Here is a 23,236-nt window from a genome sequence, read left to right as displayed (position 1 = left end):
TTAAAAACCTTACAGACTCTTATGGAAGAATATTGAGAGTGTATTTTTAAATATGCAGATAAATGGAAGTCCTTTTTAGAGCTAGACTTTAAAATAGCAATGTGTCTGAAGTCATAGAACCTTGACTGTGTAGAAAAGTCCCATGAAGCCACCAAATATAACATGGGATTTTGCTATAACTTAAAATTGCATCAAATTATACATGCATTCTTACAAATCTTCTGGATTTCTTTTAACATTTAGTTATGCTCATACTATGCCTGAGGAGAGAGAAAAGTCTGAGGCCAGAACCACAGAGATGGAAATCCAGGCACATTCCTCCCATGTACACTGGAATCCAGACTGAGCCAATATGGCCTTTCACCAGCAAGTTCTTTCGCTTTTAAAATACTGTATCTTTTTCAATGTAAACATCTCATAAATACCTAAAGGTTCCCCATACAGTCCAATGTTTAGCTGTTTATAATGCTCTTCAAAGATCATTTTATATCTATATACCTGTTCTTTGGCAACTTGGTTTTTAAGATAATTTTCCTACCAGTTCTCTTGGAAAAGCTGTATAGTGTTCCAGCCCCTTGATCAGCTGTCACCAGTGTTCACGGAAAGATAAGCACCTCTCCTGTAGTGCTGGGACGTCAAGTGCACTGCTGGAGGAAGCTGCTTCACTTCCTATTCTACAGTGTAGCTTTCATTTTAGCTGATGTTGCTAAATTGTCCTCTTAAAAAGATTTCTAACAAATCGTGTTCTTAGTAACAGCGTCTGAGAGTCGTTGATACCTTCTTGGATATAGCCAACCACTTTCAGTACTTCTCAGTCTTAAGTGAAAAGTGAAATCTCATTAATTTCATTTACCTTCCTTTGATGGACAAAGCTGAAGAGACTTCAAGTGTTGCCAGGCATGAGTGCACACCTTTAATCCCCAACACTTAAGAGACAGAGGCAAGAAGATCTCTTGGTCTACATAGTGAGTTCCAGGCCAGCCAGGGCTACATAGTGAGACCTGTCTGAAAGAAAATAAATCAGAATGTTTTAGATCATTGCTATCTCTTCTATGACTTGCCTGTTGAAATCCTTTAACCATTTTTCAACTAGGTTGTTCATCTTATCAATTTCCAGAAATTCTGTATGGATGCTGAGCATTAACCTCTTTTTATTACATTACATGTTTTTAACAGCTAATTTGGGGGAAGGATATGTTGCATGTAGATGCTAGAGGTGAATGTCGGATGTCTTCCTCTATTTTTCTCCATCTTATATTTTTGAGACAGAGTCTCTCACTGAACCTGGAGCTTGCCATTTCGTCTAGATTTGCTGGCTTGTGAACCCTCAGGACATGCCTGTCTATACATACACATACCCCTCTGGAATTACAGGCATGCACTACTACACCTGGCTTTTTACAGTGAGTGCTGGGGACCAGAACTCAGGTCCTAGCGCTTGCAGAACAAGTACTTTAGTTAATGAGTCATTTCCCTACATTTCAAAAAATCTTGCCTTTTTTCCCCACTTTCTTCCAGCCACCTTACCCTCCAAGAGGCCTCTTAATGTTTTAAATACTCTTCCAGGTATAGTTCAGCATGTACAGTCAAGAGACAAAAGAAAATAATCAAGTATAGCTTGGAAAACCATGTCATTTTCCCTCTTTGTGTCTCATATATCTAATCTATCTCTTTTTGGTCCTAGCTTCGATACTATGACTCAGGTGAGGACACAAGTTGTAAAGGCCACATCGATCTGGCTGAAGTAGAAATGGTTATCCCTGCTGGCCCCAGCATGGGAGCCCCAAAGCATACAAGTGACAAGGCTTTCTTTGATGTAAGTTCATCTTTCCTGGCTCTGCCTATGCATCTTTGCATCTACCTCCAAAAATTACAGGACCTTCAGAGGAGTTGGTGGTAACTAAAGATGGGTACAGATTCTGGCTGTGGGAAGCCCTACAGAACTTGAAACTGGCACTCTGATCCCCAAGCCTGACCTCTGAATTGTCTAGGCATCGCACTAGACACTTAGGGAGGCAGCTCAGTTCCTTGAAGAATGCTGTCAATTCTCTCTGCCTGTCTTTAAGAACAAATGTTATTTCCTTGATTTCATCCAATGTTCTTCCTGATAACCCGCCTCCCCCACACACATACTCACACAGAAGACTGACCCTGACAGACACAATTGTCCCCTCTAACATCATCTGCTCTCTTGAGGTGGGCCTTGGGGCATTTTATGGGCCCTTTTTTTGGTGACTAGAGTCAAGTACAGAGGTCACATTCCAGGTCCCCTGAGAGCTTCCTCACCTTTCCTGCTTTGGCCCAGAGGTGCCAGCCAGTCTTGATCCTTTCCCTCCTTTTGGTCATGCTCCTGGACTTTTCCCATTCCAAAGTGACTAAGGGCAGTGACAGTATGGTAGTGGAGGGAGAGGAGATAGAGGTTCTGGGGCAGTGTGGAAAGGAAAGTCATGAGAATTAGTTTGCCACTTATCCAAAGCCATCAAACAGCCCTGCCCTTCATCTCTACTTCTCTGTCATTTGGTTTTGTAGCTCAAGACCAGCAAGCGTGTGTATAACTTCTGTGCCCAGGATGGACAGAGTGCCCAGCAATGGATGGACAGGATCCAGAACTGTATCTCTGATGCCTGATGATCATGGTCAACCCAAACAGAAGAGGTAGAGAAACTTGTGCTGCCATACAGAAAAATGGCATGAATCCTTGAGAAAATGTGTCATCCTAGGGCCTGGGGTTCTGCCTAGGCTTACCCTGCTGCTCGTGCAGCAGTTGCTGTATGTACCTAACCTGAATGAGTGTTTCACACAGGTCTGGGTTCACCCAGACCCTCCCTGTATCTTGCACTGAATTGTTCTAACAGGGTCTTAGTGGTTAGGGATCAGAAGAAGGCTACTGAACCTCCTGTCATCATCCCCTAGGCAAAATGACCACCTGAGTCCTTCCTTATGAAGGTCCTTTTGGTTCTCCAAGGCCATAATTTCCTTAGCTTTGAACAAGCAAAAATTCAAACCTTCCAAATCCTACATAGGTTTCCCATCAGACACGCCTACTGTTACTGCCTGACCATTAAGATGCTTGGTTCTCTGGTCCTGCCAAAAGGTGCTTCTATGGTCCTTGTCTTGCCAGTGAGATTCACAATCAGCAAGACATCATAGATCAGTGGCAGGCAAAAGGGGCATGAACAGGATTCTTGTGAAAAAAAGCAACAATGATGCAACAATGCCTGGGCCAGTGCAAGAAAGCATTGCTTTCAAATGCCAGTCTCCAGACCAGAGACCCTCTGAGGACAGAGAGCCTGTGTTCCTGTGTTCTGCTCCCTGACAGCTTCTTATCCAATGTAACATGCGAAAAGTCGAATGCACTAACCACAAAGCACTTGCACTGAACTCCTAATCAAGTGAAGAAATTGGAAAGACCAAGACAGCTGCTTGCCACCACACACCTGGGTTGCACTGTGGCACAGCCAGATAACCTGAAAACACTTCTGCACAGGAGAAGAACAAACTATTCTAGATTCTCCCAGGTACAGTAACCTTGTTTGCTTAGCCTAAAACCCAAGGATGTTGTTTGCATACAGTGAACAAGAACAGCTTTCTACCCCAGCTATTGCTGCCAACCTGGGCCCAGGTGGTTAGACTGTTGCATTTGTTTTGAAATGTTAATATATGTTAAATACAAAACTAATGTCTCAAAAATATGTATATATGATTTCTATATCCTGGTTTTTCAGATAGTTTGCTTATAATTTAATATAAAATTAACTAAATTCATTCATAAGATTTCAGTAATAAAAGAGTGCCCCCTTTTTAAATAATAAAAAAACTTTGTAGATTAAAAATAAATCAGATTTTCAAATTTTAAATTACCTACACACTAGAAAATAGAACTGTGTTAATACATAAGAAATTGGGGAAGAATGAAGGATTTTTTTATCATATTCATTTTATAAATTTGCCACCTGTGAAAATGGTTTTTGCACATTATTTGTATTTTTCTTTGTATATGAAATAATTTTTTGTACTTTGTAAAATACAGAGCCCGTTGTACCTGGCGCTGTTTGAAGACTACACAGTGCTTCTTTTGTAACTGGATTCTTTAACTTTCATGAAGGCATTATGTGCCCGACGCTCACTAACAGCCTTGGATTAAATTTTTCTTAAGAAAAAGCATCCCTCACCTCCTGTGAAGTAATGTTAACTCTCCCCTCTCCTGAACTTAGAGTAACTGATGTTCAGTCTCTAAACCAAACCCATTTGGTTCTCAGTTCTGCAGATCTCTGTTCAGGAAGTGACAGAGATGCTGGGCTGCTGCCACAAGCTCTGGGTTCTGGACACACTTCTGCAGTGCTTAGGAAGAAGACTGAAGCCATCTTCTCTGCTGCCCTAGTGAGCTGTGCTAGGTTGTTAAGTTCCCACTTCTTGTGGGTCACAGTCTTACCATCTATGATGATATGTGGTGATTTTACAACAAATTCAGGCATAGGCAATTCAAGTCTTGTTGGGTCACAGACTTTCCTGCTTTGAGGAATAAGAAGTGACTTCAGTTCTAAACCCTCTAAGTCCTTGGCATTTACCTCAAGTAGTCAGTATGAATATGGGTCCTCAGCTCAGCCCTCAGCCAGGTCAGAGGGCTCCCAAGCGTCACAGGCAAGGCAGTGCCAGTCCCTCCTTGAGCTGCCAGGTTTCCTCTCTCCACATGTACCTACACCCCAGGCAAGGAGCCTCAGGCTTCCTTAGTAGCCAGCCTAGGACCTGCCATGATGTCATTGTTCAGAGGGTCGGTGTTGTGCTCACACTCAGTATCTAGATGGCCTTCTGATTGGAACTAAGGGAGGCAGCCAGACCAGGACCTGTCGGCCCACCCTACTTGTAGCTCCTGTGAGCTTTCTACATCTGGTCTCTGGAAAGATGCAGACCTAAGGCAGCTTGCTAGCATAGGTCCCCTTGTGGCCCCGTCCTCTATCCTCCCAAATCCTACTCCAGAGCTAGTGATAATGGTTGGTTTCCTCAGTGGAAATTGACATTTTTAGTTATTTTTATTGTGCCTTTTTTTTTTGGCCTTTTTGAGACAGCGTGTCCCTGTAGCCCCAGCTGTCCTGGAACTCACTATGTAGACCAGGCTGGCCTTGAACTCACAGAGATCCATCTGCCTCTACCTTCCGAGTGCTGGGATTAAAGGTGTGTGCCACCATGCCCAGCACTATTGTGTCTTTATTTTAAAATTATCGAGTTAACCCCATCATAGAGGGAAAAACTCTCAACAAGCCCAGGCTGATAACCAGGCAGTGCCCTCAGTGGAACTGCAGGTTGTGCTGCCACATCTGCTGATTTTCCAACAGGGTACTCTATGTAATCCAGTATTTCCAAACTACGCTTTCAGGGCCAGGTGTGGTGGCGCGCCCTTTTAGTCCCAGCACTTGGGAGACAGAGGCAGGTGGAGCTCTGTGAGATTAGTCTGATCTGCATGACAGGTTCCAGGCCAGTTGGGGCTATAGGGAGACCCTGTCTCAAAAAGATACGCACACAAGCACACATACAAAAACTATTTCAATAAATAACACAAAAAATATTTCAGATTTTGTTAATACTAAGTCCTCAAAACCCACTGTGTATTTTACACACACAGCACATTTTGACTTGGACTAGCACTGTTTCTTTTCGTGCATCACTTCTGATAAACTGGATATATGTCATTTTTCCACCTAGTTCTACACCAAGTGGCTATCCAGCAATAAAGTTCACTTCTGACACCAACTCCCTAGAATTAGCACAGATGGCACAAGTGCAGGGTTCAGTCCACTGAACCCCGAGACCACCATACTTCACACACCAGACACAATAGCAGACTCAGGGCTTCTGACCAACCAACTATAAATTTGGAAGCTTCTAAACCCTCTCCTTAACTTCAAGAATTTTCTAGAATAAGTCATAGCACTGAAGGAGACACATTTGCCAGTTTATTATCAAGACTATATCATGGACGCAGTTAAATGGAACAGTTACATAGATTTAGAGGCAGTAGTTCAACACCTTCCGTCCACCCTGAGCGCTCCTAATCTCCCTAACCTTGAGATCAGAGGCCGTACTGGGAGTTCCCACCCTCTTTGCGTATTTGGCCTTTCTAGGGTCCATGCTCACCTGGAAGCTACGCTGAGTTGCCTGTTAGCATGAACTCAGATGTGGTTGAAAAGACCCTCTTGTCACTCTGGAAATTACAAGAGTTTTAGCAACTATGTGCCACAAGAGCCCAGGACAAAAACAAAATACTTATGTTTCTACAGCCATATGTACAGATCCACATATTTCCACAAAGTGCCGTTTCCACTGCTCCTACACTAGACAGTGTAGAGAAAGTAGCCTGCACGGCAGAGCTAGAGGTAAAGACACTTGGGTTGCTCACTTTTAATTCACCATGTGACCTTGAACCACTCCCTTAATTCTGTTGGGCTTTGACCTAGAATGTGAAGGATGCACAAGGCAGGGGTGTGGTTCAGTGACAGGGTGCGTGAGGCCTGAGGTTCTGTCTCCAGCACTTAAAAAAAAAGCAAATATCCACATGATCTGTCACTTTGATTCCAAGTGTAAAATTTACCTTGGCAAGGACTCTCCTTCCAAACTGAAGTGTAAAGGACCTAATAATATATATATATATTGAGCAGGGCATGGTGGCGCACGCCTTTAATCCCAGAGGCAGGAGGATCTCTGTGAGTTCAAGGCCAGCCTGGTCTACATAGTGAGTTCCACGACAGCTGGGGCTACAGGGAGACCCTGTCCAAAAATATATATAGTTCAAATGAAGATTCTGGGAGCCAGTGGTATAGCTTGGTTTCAAAACATATCCTTAATATGCACCAGGACCCCTTCCCACCTCCAGCACAAAAGCAAATAAAAATGAAGAGCCCCATTGCATAGGCCTGGGGTGGAGTTTGACCTTCTATATTTCTAATCATCTACCAAGTGACACTTCAGCTCTTTGTTCAAGGACCACCCTTCTAATAGCAGATATGCTGGTCTCCATCCTCTTGAGAAGCAGATGCCAAAGAGAAGAAATGGAGGAAGATTGGAGGAACCAAGATGTGACCTTTGGTTCATCTTCAAGGGATACTGGCCTATTCTGAACATAGGTTGCATTCCCTGACCACAGAGTCCTGAGTTGGCCAACCACCTCATGACCAAGTTCCAGAGTCCTGCTGAGTGTGTTGAATGCTCAGTCCAAAGGTATGGGTTCCACCCAGCATAGGCCAAGAGACATTACATTAAAGGTTCTTTTGACACTTGCTACCAGGGCATTCCAGATTGCTCGTATTCAAAGACCAATAAACTAGAGGAGGAACTACTGTATTGCACAATGGAGCTGACCTGGAAGAAGTACATAGTCTCACTCCTTGGACCACTGTTTTAATTTTTATTTTATATGTATGAGTGTATTGTCTGCATGTATGTATACATGTACCCGTGTCATGCAGTGCCTGCAGTAGGCAGAAGAGGGCGTTGGATCCCCTGGAGCTGGGGTTATGGATGGATGTGGGTGCTGGGACTCGAACCCAGGTCCTCTGCAAGAGCTGTCAGTGTTCTTAACCACTGAGCCATCTACCCAAAACAAACTGCTCCCAGTTCTTCCCACATGGGATTTTCCCTTTCCTTATTCAAATTTGTTTTACACTTATTTTTATTTAGGGGATAGGGGCATGCATATGACACAGTGTATGTGAGCAGGTCAGAGAACCACCTCAGGAGTCAGGTCTCACCCACCATGTAGGTTGTGGAATTCGTCATCAGGCTTAGTGGCAGGCATCTTTACACACTGAGTCATTTCACCTGCCTCTTATACCACAGTCAGGAAGCCACTGGCTGTCATTACTTGGTCAGTTCATCCATACACCAATCTTAGGCTTTTCTGCCTTCTTTGAACGGGTCACACAGGACTCTATATGGCCATATATACAGGCAAGGAGACAAACTGGCCACCTTCTCACTTGGCTTGCTAGTGCCCTTCCAGCCCTGCTCAGGCTTAATCCTCAATGTGATATTTCTCCTAGGATGGACATCCACAGACCCGTCTCTCTCTATGACTTGGAGTATCTGAAAGGAGCCAGCTCTTGCTTGGCAGCATCATACTGGCATTCCACGGTCAATGTTCTCTTGCTGCCAGAGGCTGTTTCCCAAACAGTGCATAGGCCTCTGCAGCTGGTGCGACCTGGCTGTAGGAGCCCCAAGGCCTGTATGGCATTGTTTGCTCCAAAATTTGCCATAAGCTCACTTAGTTTGCCATATCCTATGACCCAAATGGCAGGACTGCTTACACCCACTACCTGAAGTTTCTATGGAGCTTTCTCCTGGCATAGGACCCATTATGACTGGCAGCCTCCCATGTACCCAGAATTAACTCATTGCCTCCAACCCTGAAGGAGGCTGCCTGGCAGTGCTTTCTTTGTTGTGGCAGTTCTTGGACTTGTGAGGATATCCCCATCTATTGGTGACTGCTGAGTCCCTTAAAACCTTCACTAAAGTGGTTTGAATGTCTTTGAATTTTCATGGACTCCATGTGCCTATGAAACAGGCTTATACGAGGCACTTCTAGCTTACTCCACTGAGTCAGTGTGATGTTACAATGAATCAGATGTGGGGTATCCAGGTAGTGCTGATCTTGGGACCGTAACATGGGGCAGAAGAGTTGACATGACACAGCCCACAACAAGACCATCAATGACTATCTCAAATGTTTCCAAGCCTATCTTCTAATTGGAAAGGAAGAACACATTTGCCAAATGACTGTACCCCACAAGCCTAAGGCCTTAATCTGTGCTGCCAACAATCCCACAACTACCAAGTAGGGTGACCACTGGGTAAGCCCCCAAGTGGTCTCCAGTCTGCCTCTGTTCCCTCATCTACAGGGTCAGACTGGTAATACAGCCAGAGAAACAGGAACCAGCACCCCCAAATCCTTTAAATTGCCAATGGTTGCACGAATCTCCGGCACACTATTGGGAGGAAACTTTTTTTTTTGTCTTTTTGAGACAGGGTCTCCCTGTAGCCCCAGCTGACATGGAACTCATGTAGACCAACCAGGCTGGCCTTGAACTCAGAGATCTGCCTGCCTCTGCCTCCCAAGTGCTGGTATTAAAGGCATGCACCACAATGCCTGCATGTATAAAGTACACCATGTGTGTGCAATGCCCATGGAGGCCAGAAGAAGGCATCGGTTCCCCTGGAACTGGATTACAGACAGTTGTTAGCTGTCATGTGAGTTCTGGAAACAAAACCTTGGTCCTCCACAAGAGCAGCCAGTGCTCTTTAACCACTGAACCATCTCTCCACTGAACCATGTCTCCACCCAGGGAGACATCATTTTTCTTTCTATGTGCTATCAAAGGCAAAGCAACAGATTGAAGGACTCAGAGGAAGGTGATTTCTGAGGTTCCACATGATCTTATACTGTAAGACCTCTTGCCCTATGGACCAGGAACCTGAAGTGAATTACTCCAACTCTGATACAGATGCTCTGAGCTGTAGGTGTTAATGTCATCTCAAGCTCTGTGTCTGTATTCTTTAATATTGGTGTTGCCTCCTCTGTGAGCAATCACACTAGTAAATGACCATCTAAGTCCCTGTGTTACTTTTCACAGTGCTGTGACAAAAGCAGCTTTTAAGAAGAGAAGGGTTTATCCTGGCTTACAGTTGAGGATGCAGCCCATCATGGTGGGGAAGGCACAATGGAAGCAGTGTGAGGCAGCTGGTCACTTTGCTTCCATAGTTCAGAAGCAGAGAGATGAATGCTGGTACTCAGCCTGCTTCCTCTTGATTCATTTCTGGGACTCCAGCCATGCGATGGGACCATCCACATCAGGGTGGGTCTTTCTCCTCAAACCTTTCTGGAAGCAGACACACCCAGAGGTATCTTTCCATGATGATTCTAAATCCCGTCAAGTTGGCAGAAGATGAACCATCACAGCCCCTGGAACAGACTGATATGAAGTATCCCCTAAAGACTCATGTGCTCTACAAGAGCTTGGGCCTATAGAAGTGACTGGATCATGAGGACACTATCCTTGTCAGGAAGTTAATCCATTGATGAGTTCAGACCCTAAGGAGCTATGAGGAGGTGGGGCCTTGGTAGAGGAAGCAGGTCACTGGAGAAATACATTCTCAAAGATATTCTGAGACCTGGTCCCTCCCTCCAACTCTGCTTCCTGGCTTCTGCAGGGTGAATGACCTCTACCTACACTTCCACACTGTAGTATCTGCTCACTGCACATCCAAAGCAATGGGCCATGAGCAAAAACCTGAAACTGAGCCAAAATAAGTCTTTCCTCTAATTGTCTCAGGTATTTTGTCACAGTGACAACGTTAACACAGCTCCCTTAGGGATCACACTGAAGGACCCACTGATGCAGACTGCAGCTGTACAGGGGCTGCCTCCTGCAAACCCACCACCTCCTCGGTCAGTGGCTCCATCTCTCAAAGTCAGCTCGAGTCTGGGAATGAAGCATGGGTCAGGACTCTGTCACTTCTGCACCCCCCATTCTTCCATTCCTACCTTATTTGTTCACAGAGACACTCCAGTGACCATGTCCACAGCTTTTTGCATGCCAACCTACCACACCTGACCCTCTGCCAGTCATTGCCTTACCTAACAGATTTATTCCAGCATGCTCACTTTTCTCAACACGTGCGCACACACACACACACACACACTGTTGGGGATAGACCCTCACACATGCTAAGCAAGCACACTACCCGTGGGCTATAACCCTCAACCTTCCTCAGCTTATGTTGATTTCTCCTCTAGCCCTTTACTAGGGGGAATCAGGTATGTTCTACTTCTGAGTGATGGCCACATAGGTCCAGACTTCTAAGGGCTACCCCAGCACAGCTGCCCTGTCCCTGGCTCAGGTATCAAACCTGGTGTCTCCACACTCTGATCTGTGAGGTCCTGCCCTTCAGCCCCTTTAATAGCACCCTCAACCCAGATCCAGGTGGCTCTAGCCAGTGTGAACCTGACAAGTCTCACTATTCTCCCACAGTTTATTCTTTTATCAGGCCCAGATTATTCAAATTCAACTCTTAATTGTGGTCCTTGCAGCCTGAGGTAGTGGGAGCAACTCTGGAGGGGACACCTATTGCCTTAGGGCTGAGTCCTCATAGTCCTCAGCTTAGGGAGCAGCTCTCAGCAGGAAGGTGGCCATGTCCACTGCTCAGAGGCCAGGGAGGCTGCAGAGCCAGTGTCCTGGGGCCACAGTCACACAGCTCCATATCTGCCCGCACAGACCCGCCCTTGCTATGATCTGCAGCTCTAGTGCTCTTCAGCTGCTCTGGGTTTATGCTCCTAGAGACATGGTCTCTTCACAAGCCAGCCACGGAAGCCTCTGGCCCCATGCCTTCATAACCAACCTACCTTATTGACCCCACAGGGCACCAATACAGAGTTTACAGTAACCAACCACTCCTTCAAAACCACTGACACCCCACCCCACCCCAATACCATCAAATGCTAGAACTGTCACACCTACCACAGCATCCTCCTAGGGGAGATTTGTCCCTGTCCCTACTAGTAAACTATATGCAGCAGCTGAGCCAGAAACCATCAACAGCCTATCAACCAGGATGGCATTGTCTTCCCCTTTTCTGCAAAATGGTCTCAAACCACATCAAACCATCTCCTCAAACTGCTTGGGCGGTTTCAGATCTTTTAAGAAGCAGACACCAAGGCAGGATTTGATGTGCAAGAAATTTGTAGGGGAGACATCTGTGAAAGGTGAGAGCTATCCACAATGCAGGGGTGACCCTGTGAGGAGCAGACGTGGGGGAGGCTGGCTGTATGGAGGGCCCTCAGGCTCCATTAAGACCTAAGCTGGCCACTTGCAAGTTCTTGTGTCAAAACTATCTTAGCTGGAGATGTGCTTCAGTTGGTAGAGTGCTTGGGTAACATGCACGAAGCCCTGGATTTGACCCCTAGCACTACATGAAACTGAGCACAGTGGGCACATGCCTATAATCTCAGCACCTGAGAGGTGGAAGCAGGTAGACCAGAAGTTCAGGGTCATCCTCAGCTACATATAGTAAGTTCCAGGCCAGCCTGGACTTATTTTATGAGACCCTGTCTCAAAAAAGCCAAAAGTGCCTGTCAGAAAAGTTACGTATCTCCCCAAAATGGATGTCCTTAGTCACTGGCCACAGGCCACAGTGATGGACTTCACAGCAGCTGGGACAGTGGACAGTAGTCCCCACAGGCTTATCTCTGAGAAGTGCACTTCAAGGCCACAACCAAAGGTCTAGACACCTCTTTGTGACCCCTAAGCCCAAAGGAATAGAAGTGTTGGCACGTTCTAGCTGAGCTTGGTGGACACGAAGCTTCTGGCTGGTCACTAGCCTTCTGGCCTTACTTCTCTGACTTCATTTGCTTCACCTGTGTCCTAGTTTGCACTTCTATTATTGTAATAAGAACACTGATTGAGACCAGGCATGGTGGCGCACGCCTGTAGTCCCAGCACTTGGGAGGCAGGTGGATCTCTGTAAGTTCAAGACCAGCCTGGTCTACATAGTGAGTTCCAGGACAGCTGGGACTACAGGCCAGAGATAAAGCAACTAAGGACACCACATGAAGCTTTTATTAAATAATAACATCACAAATCAAAGAAGCTATCTACCACGTGGAACTACACTGTGACCACAAAAGACCAACATGGAGTTCAGACACACTGCCTATTCAGGGGGCCTGATCCCCCATCCAAAGAGTTTGGAAGAATACAGGAAGCAAAGGAAGCTCATGTAGTTATAGATACAATCAATAGTCAGATGAAAGAATAAAGAAATTACAGACATTAAGAACAACTACCTAGGCTGGGCATGGTGGTGCACGCCTTTAATCCCAGCACTCGGGAAGCAGAGGCAGGGGGATCTTTGTGAGTTCGAGGCCAGCCTGGTCTGCATAGTGAGTTCTAGGACAGCTGGGGCTACAGGGAGACCCTGTCTCAAAAAGGGAAAAAAAAAACACTGACCAAGCCAACCTGGGGAGGAAAGGGTTTACTTTACCCTTCACCTCCCAGGTCATCACTGAGGGAAGTCAAGGCAGGAACCTGGAGGCAAGAGCTGAAGCATCATGGAGAAATGCTGATTGCCTGCTCGCTCCCCTAGCTTATGCTCAACCTGCTTTCTTATACTGCACAGGACTACCTGCCCAGGGGTGGCACCACTCACAGTGGGCTGGGCCCTCCCACACCACTCAACAATCAAGAAGATGCTCCACAGACATGGCCACAGGCCGGTCCAATGGAGAGGTTCCTTCTACCCAGATGTGTCAAGTTGACCACTGAAGTTATCTAGCACAACCTGTAAGTGGAGATTAAAAACCAAAATGATATACAGATGGTGTGCAACTCAGCATTTTTTTTAACTTTACAATGATGGAGAAATAATAGGATTCAGTAGACGTCATAGTTGAGATTTGAACTTTATCTTTTCCCAGGATAGAGGGATGTAGGTATATCAGAACCCCATCCTAGAACTAAATGGATGGAACCTTCTTCAATGATCTGGGCACCCAAAGCTAGTGTATCATCTGCCCATTCATCCACCTGCCCACCCATTCAACATGCATTTACTAGTGATGTTGGGCCACTTAGCAGCTGTGATGGGCTCTGGAGGGAGACCACAACCCACCTCAGGCTCACCTGGAGCAAGCTGCCAGGTATCTACAAGGAGCTGCAGTCCCCAGTCAGCACCCTCTCCTGAGGGAAGCTACAGATGCCCTGTGGTGCCCTGTGTTGCTAAGCTGGGATGCTCAGTGAATTAGGCATATTTGACACATCTTCATCCTCCACTATTTTCTACTTAGAATGGGTTTAACAGAGCACGTCCCCATAAGCTAAGGAGTATCTATATGCAAGTACCTGCACCAAATGGGTTCTCAACGAAGTGTGAGCTGAGTGGGATTTAGCCAACTACACAGAGACATGAGGGCTTGCTGGGCACCAACTCTCCTGGGGTATTTTACTCCAGATGAGCAAAATACAGGGCTCAAAGAACTCACACTATGAAGTAGAGGCAGATCACCTGTGTAAGTGCATGATGGTCCTCCACACTGCTCCCCAGAACCTGGGGCTGTGTTCTATCCATGGCAAAGGAGAATGAAGTAAGGCTGTAAGTCAGCTGACCTCAGGAGGTTATCCTGGATGGGCCCAGTACCAAGTCAAGGGTGCTTGTCAGTGGAAGAAGGAGAAAGAGGTGAATGCTGGAACGATGCCTTGGCAGAGACTCTGCCAGCCACTGCTGTCTTGAACATGGAAGGAAGCATGAGCCAGGGGCTATGCAGCCTGCATATGTTGGAAAGGGCAAGAAGACAGATTCATCCCAACTTCATTCAGTCCCAGAAGAGAACACAACCACAGCAAGGTCCATTTTGGACTTCAGGTCTCCAGAACCACACAATAACATGTTTTGAGGCCCAGCGTTGAAGTCATTTGTTACAGCAGCACAAAGATACCCATAGAGCACCACGCAGATGAAGCAGCTGTGGAGAGGGCAGGCGCACCAGGTAAGGAAGCCGGGTAGGGGTGGCTCAGGGAGAGGATGATACAGGGGAGACCCAGTGTCTCCAGGGTCCTTAGTCTCATTCATAAAAGAAATTAAGAATGGACTCAAACGAAAGCTTTAGGACAATTTTATTAGAATTTAAGGAAAAATCCTCAGGGCAGGCGAGCTGTAATTGCAGCAGCTGCCTTGAGGAGAACGGAGGGAAGAAGGAAAAAAGACATAAAGCCATGCTGGTCTAGAGCCTACATGAAAGTCAGATACCATGTGGTGCACTGGCAGCCACATGGTGGGGAAGAAAAGGGAGCTTTAGAAAGAAAGTAAAGAAACCCAAAATGCTGGGACAGCCCAGCACATTAGATCTCATTAGAAAAGAGATCTAAAGAAAGGAAGATTATGCTTCTCTGAAGAACTTATGGAGAGCCACGTCTGCCTGCGACTCTGTCCACAAGAACTGCACTAGCGGGGGATTCCAGGCAGGAAAAGCTCACATTTCAACACACTAAGTATCCCACCCATCTCTAGCATAACTTAAGGTGAACCCACCTTCCTAGGGGTTGTCCTATGACCATGTGATTGACCATCGAAACTGGAAAGTTGGGCCTTTATCCAGACCAGAGATATCAGAGGTTATTATTCTCCTGATCAGTTAATCTTATAGGTTTTTCAACAGAGTGAGACACAGAGCGGAACTACCTTGGAGGGTGTAGGCTGGGGGGCAGGGGGAGGGTGACACCTACATACAAATGCAGTCATGTGCACACAAAAGCAACACTGTAAAAAGCATGTGTGCTCACACACACAGCACATCCTTGTGACATTAGCTCTTACAGTCTTTCAGACATAGACCCACAGTCAATGGGTTCTATCTGGCTTTGACGACCTTTCAACATTAGCCAAGTTAGCAGGTAGGGGTGTGAGGGTACCTGTCACAGCCTGGCCCTGGACAGGGGTACTAGAAACCTCAACAGTAGAGGTAGAAAACACTTCCCTTCCCAGGACCCCAGTATGTATAGGTTCCCCAACCCTCAGCCTCTTTCCCACCCCACCTAGTAGGATAGAGCCTACTATGAATGAGCTGGTCACAAACCACCTGGCCATTATTTATTCATTCAATGTGCATCCATTGATGCTCTGTGTTGATACCTGTTCAGACACTCTGATTCCCAAATAAAGTGGCCACTGCCCACAGCTGCAGGGTGTGATTTCCAGGGTATCCAGAGCTGTTCCAGGGGAGTGCAGGGGAGTGGATAAAGACACGTAAACACAGCCAGCCCTGGGGTCAGAGGTGTCCTGACTAGGACATTTGTGCTGAATCTTAAAGGGCAAGGCAATCGCTGGGCAAAGGTGAAGAGGAGGGCAGGTAAAGAAGTTAAGCCAGTTCGTGCTGTGTTGTAGAAAGATCGCCTAGGTGAGTCATGTTCGGGGCAGGCATGCGAGTTGGGAACTGTTGTTGTTTAGACAAGGCAGCAGGGGCCTGCTAGACACTGCAGACAGCTTAAGGAGGTGCCTATAGGGTCTGGGCCCCAGCTGGTGGGGACAGAGAACAGGAGGGCACAGTTGGGGACTGTCAGATGGGTGACCAGGCATCTGAGAATTGCCCCGGAAGGGGAGGGGTGGCCAGGCAGGGAGCAGCTGGACCTGGCCCTCACTTCTTATTTTATTATTTTATTTTATGTGTATGAGCATATTACCTTCATGTACGTAACTGCACCTGTGTCGTGCAATGCCCATGGAGATCAGAAAGAGGGTGTTGGAGCCCCTGGAACTGGAGTTATAGACAGTTGTTAGCTGCCATGTGGGTGCTGGGAATTGAACCCAGGTTCTCTGCAAGAACACTCTGCAAGAGCAGCTAGTGCTCTTAGCCACTGAGACATCTCTCCAGCCCCCGCCCTGACTTCTTGGGTGGACCACATGCACACTAGGGAAGCAGAGCTGAGGGAGATTCTCCAGAGGTTAAATGACCTGGTTAAGGCCATACAGCAGTGCCTAGTGGAGCTAGGATTAGAACCCAGACTTTTCTGATGGCATCCTGTGAGCCCTTCTCCCAACCAGGCCACAGAGAGGACTTGTGACCCTTGCCTGGCCAGGCTACTTGGACAATAGTTCAAGGCCAAGAGCGTAGTTCTGTGGCCTCCTCTCCTGGGGACTGGAGAGGACATAAAGTTCTTTCTGCAGGTGGACTGCACTTGAGCCTCCAAGGAAAGGTCTCTCAGAGGCCCCCAGCTGACGTAGTCCTTCACACCCTCTCCTACCCACAGCAATCACTCAAGACATGGCCCACTCTGCCAAGACATTACCCGGTCTGCATGTGAGGGCTCCTGCCTCCCTTCCAAGAGGAACCCAATCCAGCCTGTCACCTAACTCAACCATGGCTGAGCCTTCTAGGAAATCCAAGCCTGAGAAAGAAAGAAATTTGTTCAGGATTCAGGGGGCGGTGCCTTTTTATCCTGTGCAAGCCAGGCTGGCTCCTCCCTGGTCTCCCATAGCCTCTGTTGGCATCCTGCTTCCCCAATACAGTCCTTGGCCTCATCCAGCCAAGGGTTCAACAGCAGATGCCTGGACAGCCCCCCACTCTGGCCACAGCGGATCCACCTCCTCATTCCCTGAGGTCCCCTGAGGTTCGAGGTTCTGCGCAGCCCCAGCCAGAGGAATGTGAGCCATTCCCGGCATCTCCTCCCCTGCGGCCAGCCCAGAGATGGGCTGGGGCCTCAGGGCCCTGCTGACAGGAAATTAGCTGGGCCTGGCCTTCCCCACCACCAGCTGCTCTGCTGACCCTGACCCTGTTTTTTCTGAAACTTGATCCTGCAAATTTCAGAATCTCTTCCCAGGTCCCCAGGAGGCCTGGCGGAGTCCTGCATGTCTCATAGGCCTCCAGCTCACAGGCAGGGCCTTCCTGCTGGGGAGAGGGCCCAACCCCCCGATTGGAGCCGGACTGAGCTCTGGGGCTCAGCCCTGCTGCAATTCTATGCAGACCTCACCCCTCTGAACCATCAGCCTTCTGAGCAGTCTGCAGCATGAAGGATTGGAGGTACACAAGAAGGGGCACCCCAAAGATCACTACTGAAGGCTGCAGATGTGGTTCTGTAGGTAGAGTGCTTGCCTAGCATACACGAAGTCCTGGGTTCCAGCCCCAGCACCACATAGACCATCAGACTTGGTGACACAATGTGACCCCAGCAAGAGGACCAGAAATTCAAGGTCAGGAGCTGGAGAGGTGGCTCAGTAGTTAAGAGCACTGGAAGCACTTGCAGAGGACCCAGGTTCGGTTCCCAGTGCCCACATGGTGGATAACAACACCTGTAACTCTAGCTCCAGGGGATCCAGCACCCTCTTCTCTGGCCTCTGTAGGCTCTAGGCATACATGTGGTGTACATACATACGTGCAGGCAAAATACTTGTATACATAAAAATAATTTTTTTCGCTTTTTGTTTTATGTGTATGAGTGTATCGCCTGCATGTATGTGAGTGCACCTGTGTTGCGCAATGCCAGCGGAGGTCAGAAGAGAACTGTGTAAGAGCCTTTCCAGCCCAGGCCTAAAGGACACTAATGTTTTTGGCACCATGGTGGAAAATGAGCTGGTGGAGGGGACAGAAGCCAGAAGAACGCCCTCCTGGCCAGCGAAAGGAGATGGGGGTTAAGAAGCAAGGGGAGGCTCAGGAGTGTAGAGTGCCATGGAAAATCAAGAGAAAGGGAAGACCAGGCTTCCAGATAGCCTGGTGGGGAGACCCTGTCACAAAGGAGTGAAAGAATAAAGGACTGAGGGTAGAGGGCGATGGTAGAGACTTGCCTAGGAGATGTGAGGCAATGGGTTTGATGCCCAGCATCACAACACACAAATAAGTCAATAAATAAACAAATGCTGTGGCATGGGGATCTGGTGTCTTGGAGGTCACCAGTAACTTTGCTGCCATTTGGTGGACCAGGGTGGGTGGAAGGTAGGCCGAGGGGCGAGGAAATAGGCCAGGTGTATCAGGGACTAATTGGAGGAATTCCCACTAGAGAGGGAGGTGCAGCACTGACTCAGTGGGGCGGCGCGGGGGGGTGGAGCTTTCCTGGAGGGGTGTGTAGAGCAGGAAAACCACCTTTGTTTTAAGGCTAGTGAGCCTGTTCAGAGGTTTCGAAAGACCCTGTTGAGAGGTTGCCACTATCTGAACCAGGAGGAGGGCTTTCTAGGGCCACTCTGTGACTGAGCTTAAAAGAACACACAGCCCACGGCCATTCAAAGAGGACCATGGGCAGCTTTGGGCCATCCCATCCCCATCTGGCCTGAGAGGAGACGCAGGGGTTAAAGAAGGTGGAAACAGCCTCCAGCCACCCAGAGGGCATCTCCAAGGCCCAACGGGAACCAGGGCCTTGGAGGGACTGCCTCTGACCTTGTGAAGCTGGCTCCTGGCACTGGGTTGGCAGCAGCCCTACCCTGACTGCTCTACATACCCCACAGCCAAGGACCCGTGCCTTTGTTCCTTCTGGACCCTTCCCATCCTGGCCAATAACAAGAGTTAAGACACTGAAGCTCTGATGTCCCAAATAAAGGCACTGTGTCCCTAGAGGAGCTAGGACCCTCTGGGACTGCTGTGGGCATCAGGTTCATTGCCTGGCAATCTACTGGGTGCCATCCCTGAGTACAAAGGCTGCAGGCCCTTCCCTGGCAGACTGGTGACACCATGTTAGCTCTGAGAGGAAGTCCCAGCACAGTGATGGGCAGTGGTTCCCAGAGGGTGACCCTGGTCCAGGGGCATAGTTCTACCTGGAAACTTATCAGAAACATAAGTTCTCAGGGCAGTGGAGCCCAGCAGCTGGCGTTGAGCAAACCTCCTGGATGTCTCTGAGGCCCTCTTCAAACCATCCCTTCCTCCATGAGCTGTCCATCTGTAACTGAAAACTCATACATCATACATGTAAAGATTTGTCCACCTCTCAGTCCAGTTTAACCATGTCCCAGTCAGTCTAGGATGCCATAGCAGAATTCCCCAGACTGGGAGGCTTAAGAACAACACAGGGCTCCCCCTCATGGCTCTGGGGGCTGAGTAGTTCAATGTTGAGGCCCGGCAGACTGTGCCTGGGAGTGCTCACTCCCTGCCCCAGGGAACTCCGAACCATCCATTTATGTCCACATTCCACCTAGCCACCTGAGCCCATGCCTCCAGCTGGACCTGGGAGCTCCCCAGCCTAAACACTCCTCTACTCTCTACCTAATCTCTGTGCACTGTTCCCACAGTCCTCCATATTGGAAAGGACACAGGCAGACCAAGTGTATCTCAGAGATGAGACCCAAGTCAAAAATGAATTTGTTTCATATGGACCTATACACATAACTTAGACAGCTTGACATAAAACTACCACAAGAGGCTGCCCATACTGTGTGGTGACAGACTTAGCCAATCAAACCCATTTTCTTCCTCAGTAGGATGACTAGTAAGCATTATTGGAGTGTCAGGTCACTTCAAACCTAGCTATGTTCCCATCAGCATTAAGCCTCTGTGTGCCTCGGCTTTGAGAATGGGGTGCGGTGCCTGTGGGGCTGAGAAGGAGACCCATGGATTTCAGCCACTCCTGTCTCCCTGCACTGAGTCCTCATCACCCAAGACGGACAAAAGCCACTTCTTCCACAGGTTGAGCTGGTCAGCCACACTGTACCCTACATCCTAGTCCAGATGACTGGAGTAGGGGCCACCTCACCTAGGGGGGAGCCATGCAAGGGTAGTCACGAGGCTGTAAACCAAGAAATTGAAGTTTTCTGTGAAGCCGCCCTGGTTCCCATCATGCCTGACCTATGAGCAGCCTTAGCATTGGCTCCCTGGTGCTCCCTCTTTCACTCCAGCCTCCCTGCCCACTCCCTGCTGGTCTTAGGTGGTTATTCTTTCAAAGAGTAGCCTGAGGCATTTCTCAGACCCCTTCTCCTGTTTATACCCTCTCTCCTGATGATCTCTCAAAGTATAAGTTCAGCCCAGGTCTTTCCTGAACCCTAGGATCACATGTCCAACTACCCTCAGTATCTCTACCTAAAAGCTTCCTAACCCCAACAGGACTGAAATTAAATCCTTCCCTGCACTGCCAACCCCAAAGGAAGCCTGCCCTTCTTTGGAAGCAGAAACTCCATCTTGCCCTTCACTGTGGCCCAAGCCTCAGAGGCATCCTGTCTGTTTGCCTTTTCTTGTCTCAGCATCCCACTTGGCAGCAGATCCTGATGGTCCTACCTGCAGAACACACCCTGTGCTGGGCCATGACATCCCACCTCATCATGCCACTCTGTGCAGAGGCCTGGCCTCCCTTGGGGTGCAGCCATCTGCATGCCTCTGTCCTTGACTCCAGCCCAGGAGCTCAGCAGCCAGGGAGCAAATGTCCAGGTGTCAGATCACATCACTTCCCTGCACACCGCCCTCCACCTTTCTGCTGTTGTTGGAGCAAATGTCCCAGGAAGGCGGCAAGTGTATGGAACAGCTCAGTAACCCGGGACTCTGCTGGGCTCGGATATGCACATCCCCTCTTCCAATGATGCACCCGGCTGCCTGAGCACCGCCCTGCACTGTGCTCAGGAACCATGGAGTGAGTTTCTCCCCTCCTTAACGACCATCAAACTTGCACAGTTTCTATTAAACATACTCCCAGTACATCCCAGTCTGAGGGGAGGAGGGTCCGTCTGGTTTTGGATGTATGCACAGTCAGGCAAAATTATGTCTTCAAGTGAACTTTGGGGAAAAATCCCCCATTTACCATCTTATGCCTGTGCATAATTGGATATGCATATGATTAAAGTCAGATGCATTATGGGAAGGGGCATAATCTATTAATTAAAACACAGAACCACCCTCACCACGCTTTTTAGTAACCAAACTCCTCCTTCTCATGAGGAAGGCCACAGGACAGAGCCCTCGAGGGCCTTGACTCTTGCAGCCTGCCGCTCTCTCACAGGGTATTCTGACCTGTCTATAGCTTTCTTGGAATAGTTTTCTTGCTCCTTTTGCAAATCCGTGTTGGCTTTTATCTCAATTTTTTGAACAAGAGACCAAGAACCTGGAAACATCCATCCCAGATCCCAACTAGTGATGGAAGTCCTCCTAGAGGTTTACAGAACTCTTGATTCCATCCTCTGCTGCCCTGTGACCTCAGCTCCTACCCACCATATGTGACATTAGACACACTGGCCTCACTGATGCTCCTCAGAATCCTCACCTCAAAGCCACTGCCCCTTTGCCACATCCTCTTTTGAGAACAGTCTCCCAGATGTCCAGGTTCAGCCCTCGCTTTATTCGGATCTCAGACAAACACAGTGTGTGAGAGACACCTCGAGCACTGCTTGTACAACACCAACCCAACTCTCTCTAGCACCCCACTCACCCCGCTCTCCTTTCTCCATGGTCATCATAGCCCACTGCCCATGTCACCCCATCGAGAAGTCTACTTCGGAGCTAGAAATGGCTCAGGGGTCAAGAGCACTGACTGCTCTTGCAGAACACCAGGATTTGGTTCCCAGCACCCACATGGTAGCTAACAACCATCTGTAACTCCAGTTCCAGGGATCCAACATCCTCTTCTGACCTCTGCAGGCATTGCATCACATGGGCACAGTTACATACATGTAGGCAAAACACTCCTGTACATTAAAAAAAAAAAGTCTATGTCTTCTACCCAAGCATGGTGGTACATGCCTGTAACCCCAGCACTTAGAGAGGCTGAGGCAAAAGGATCATGAGTTCAAGACCAGCCTGAGCTATATAGAAAGGCCCTATCTCAAAGAAATAGTCTGATTTTTATCAAATGTATTAATTTTTTAAAAAATGTTATGTGCACAAGGGTTTTGCTTGCATGTATGTAAGTGCACTCATGTCGTGCAATGCCCACGGAGGCTAGCAGAGGGAATTGGATCCCCTGGAACTGGAGTGATGTATGGTTATTATCCAACATGTGGGTACTTGGAACTGAACCCAGGTCCTAAGCAAAAGCAGCCAGTGCTCTTAACTGCTGAGCCGTCTCTCTAGCCCCAGGAATCTGCTTTTTAAAGGCAGGCACATTGTTTCATCCACTGTGAATTTTTCAGTACACAAGAGCTTTGTGGCCAAGCATGGTGGAATCAATCTTTGGAAGAGGCAAGAGAGTCAGGAGTTCAAGGCCAACCTCAGCTATATAGCAAGCTTGAGGCTAGCCTGGGCTATATGAAACCTTGTCTGAAGAGAAAAAGAAAAGCTTTACAGAGGTCTAAACAGATGCAAATAGAAACAGCACTAGATACAAACCTAAGGAAGGAAAAAGCAGGAGTCATGGAGAGAGGAGGAGGTGCACAGGGAACTGTGGGTACAGAGAGACCTCGAGGTCCTCAAGAGCTGCAGAGCAGACCAGTCCCGACTTCCAGACCCCGTCTCCATGTGGCATCTACACGGGGGCCTCGAATCCTGTCAGTCCTCTTTCCTTAACACACCTGGCTCCTTGATTCATTGCATCAAAAACAGTTTTGACTTAAACAGCTTCCTTCCCTCTGCCCACCCCTCTCTTCCTCCCTCCCTCCATCTGCCCTCCCTTCACCCATATGTCCCATCCTCTACAATCAGACAGCCCACTGGTCTACCCATGTGAGTTCACCCATCACCTGTCCACCCATGTAGCCACCTACCCATCCACACACCAGCCTTTCAAAACACCCAGGTGGCGTGCAGTCAAGCAGGGTGGGTTGTGCACCAGGCAGAGGCCATCTGACCTTCCTGCTCACCACT

At 48.1% G+C, this 23,236-nt stretch overlaps 1 protein-coding gene across 4 annotated transcripts in view; it reads left to right on the top strand.

The window, feature by feature from the left end:
* Sbf2 (SET binding factor 2) overlaps window positions 1–4,146 on the top strand; it is a 412,775-nt gene extending 408,629 nt beyond the window's left edge. For all 4 annotated transcript variants that reach the window (XM_029556331.1, XM_029556330.1, XM_008853457.2 and 1 more), the window contains 2 exons: window positions 1,685–1,816; window positions 2,530–4,146. In XM_029556331.1, the coding sequence (XP_029412191.1) occupies window positions 1,685–1,816; window positions 2,530–2,628 (231 nt within the window). In that variant the 3' untranslated portion in view covers window positions 2,629–4,146. The remainder of the gene's footprint in view (window positions 1–1,684; window positions 1,817–2,529) is intronic.
* The last annotated feature ends 19,090 nt before the right edge of the window (window positions 4,147–23,236 follow it).

This window comes from Nannospalax galili, unplaced genomic scaffold (assembly GCF_000622305.1).
Source record: "Nannospalax galili isolate Female #2095 unplaced genomic scaffold, S.galili_v1.0 scaffold44, whole genome shotgun sequence".
Lineage (NCBI taxonomy): Eukaryota > Metazoa > Chordata > Mammalia > Rodentia > Spalacidae > Nannospalax > Nannospalax galili.
The sequence above is the reverse complement of the archived record's forward strand: the minus strand, read 5'-3'. Positions and strand labels throughout refer to the sequence as shown.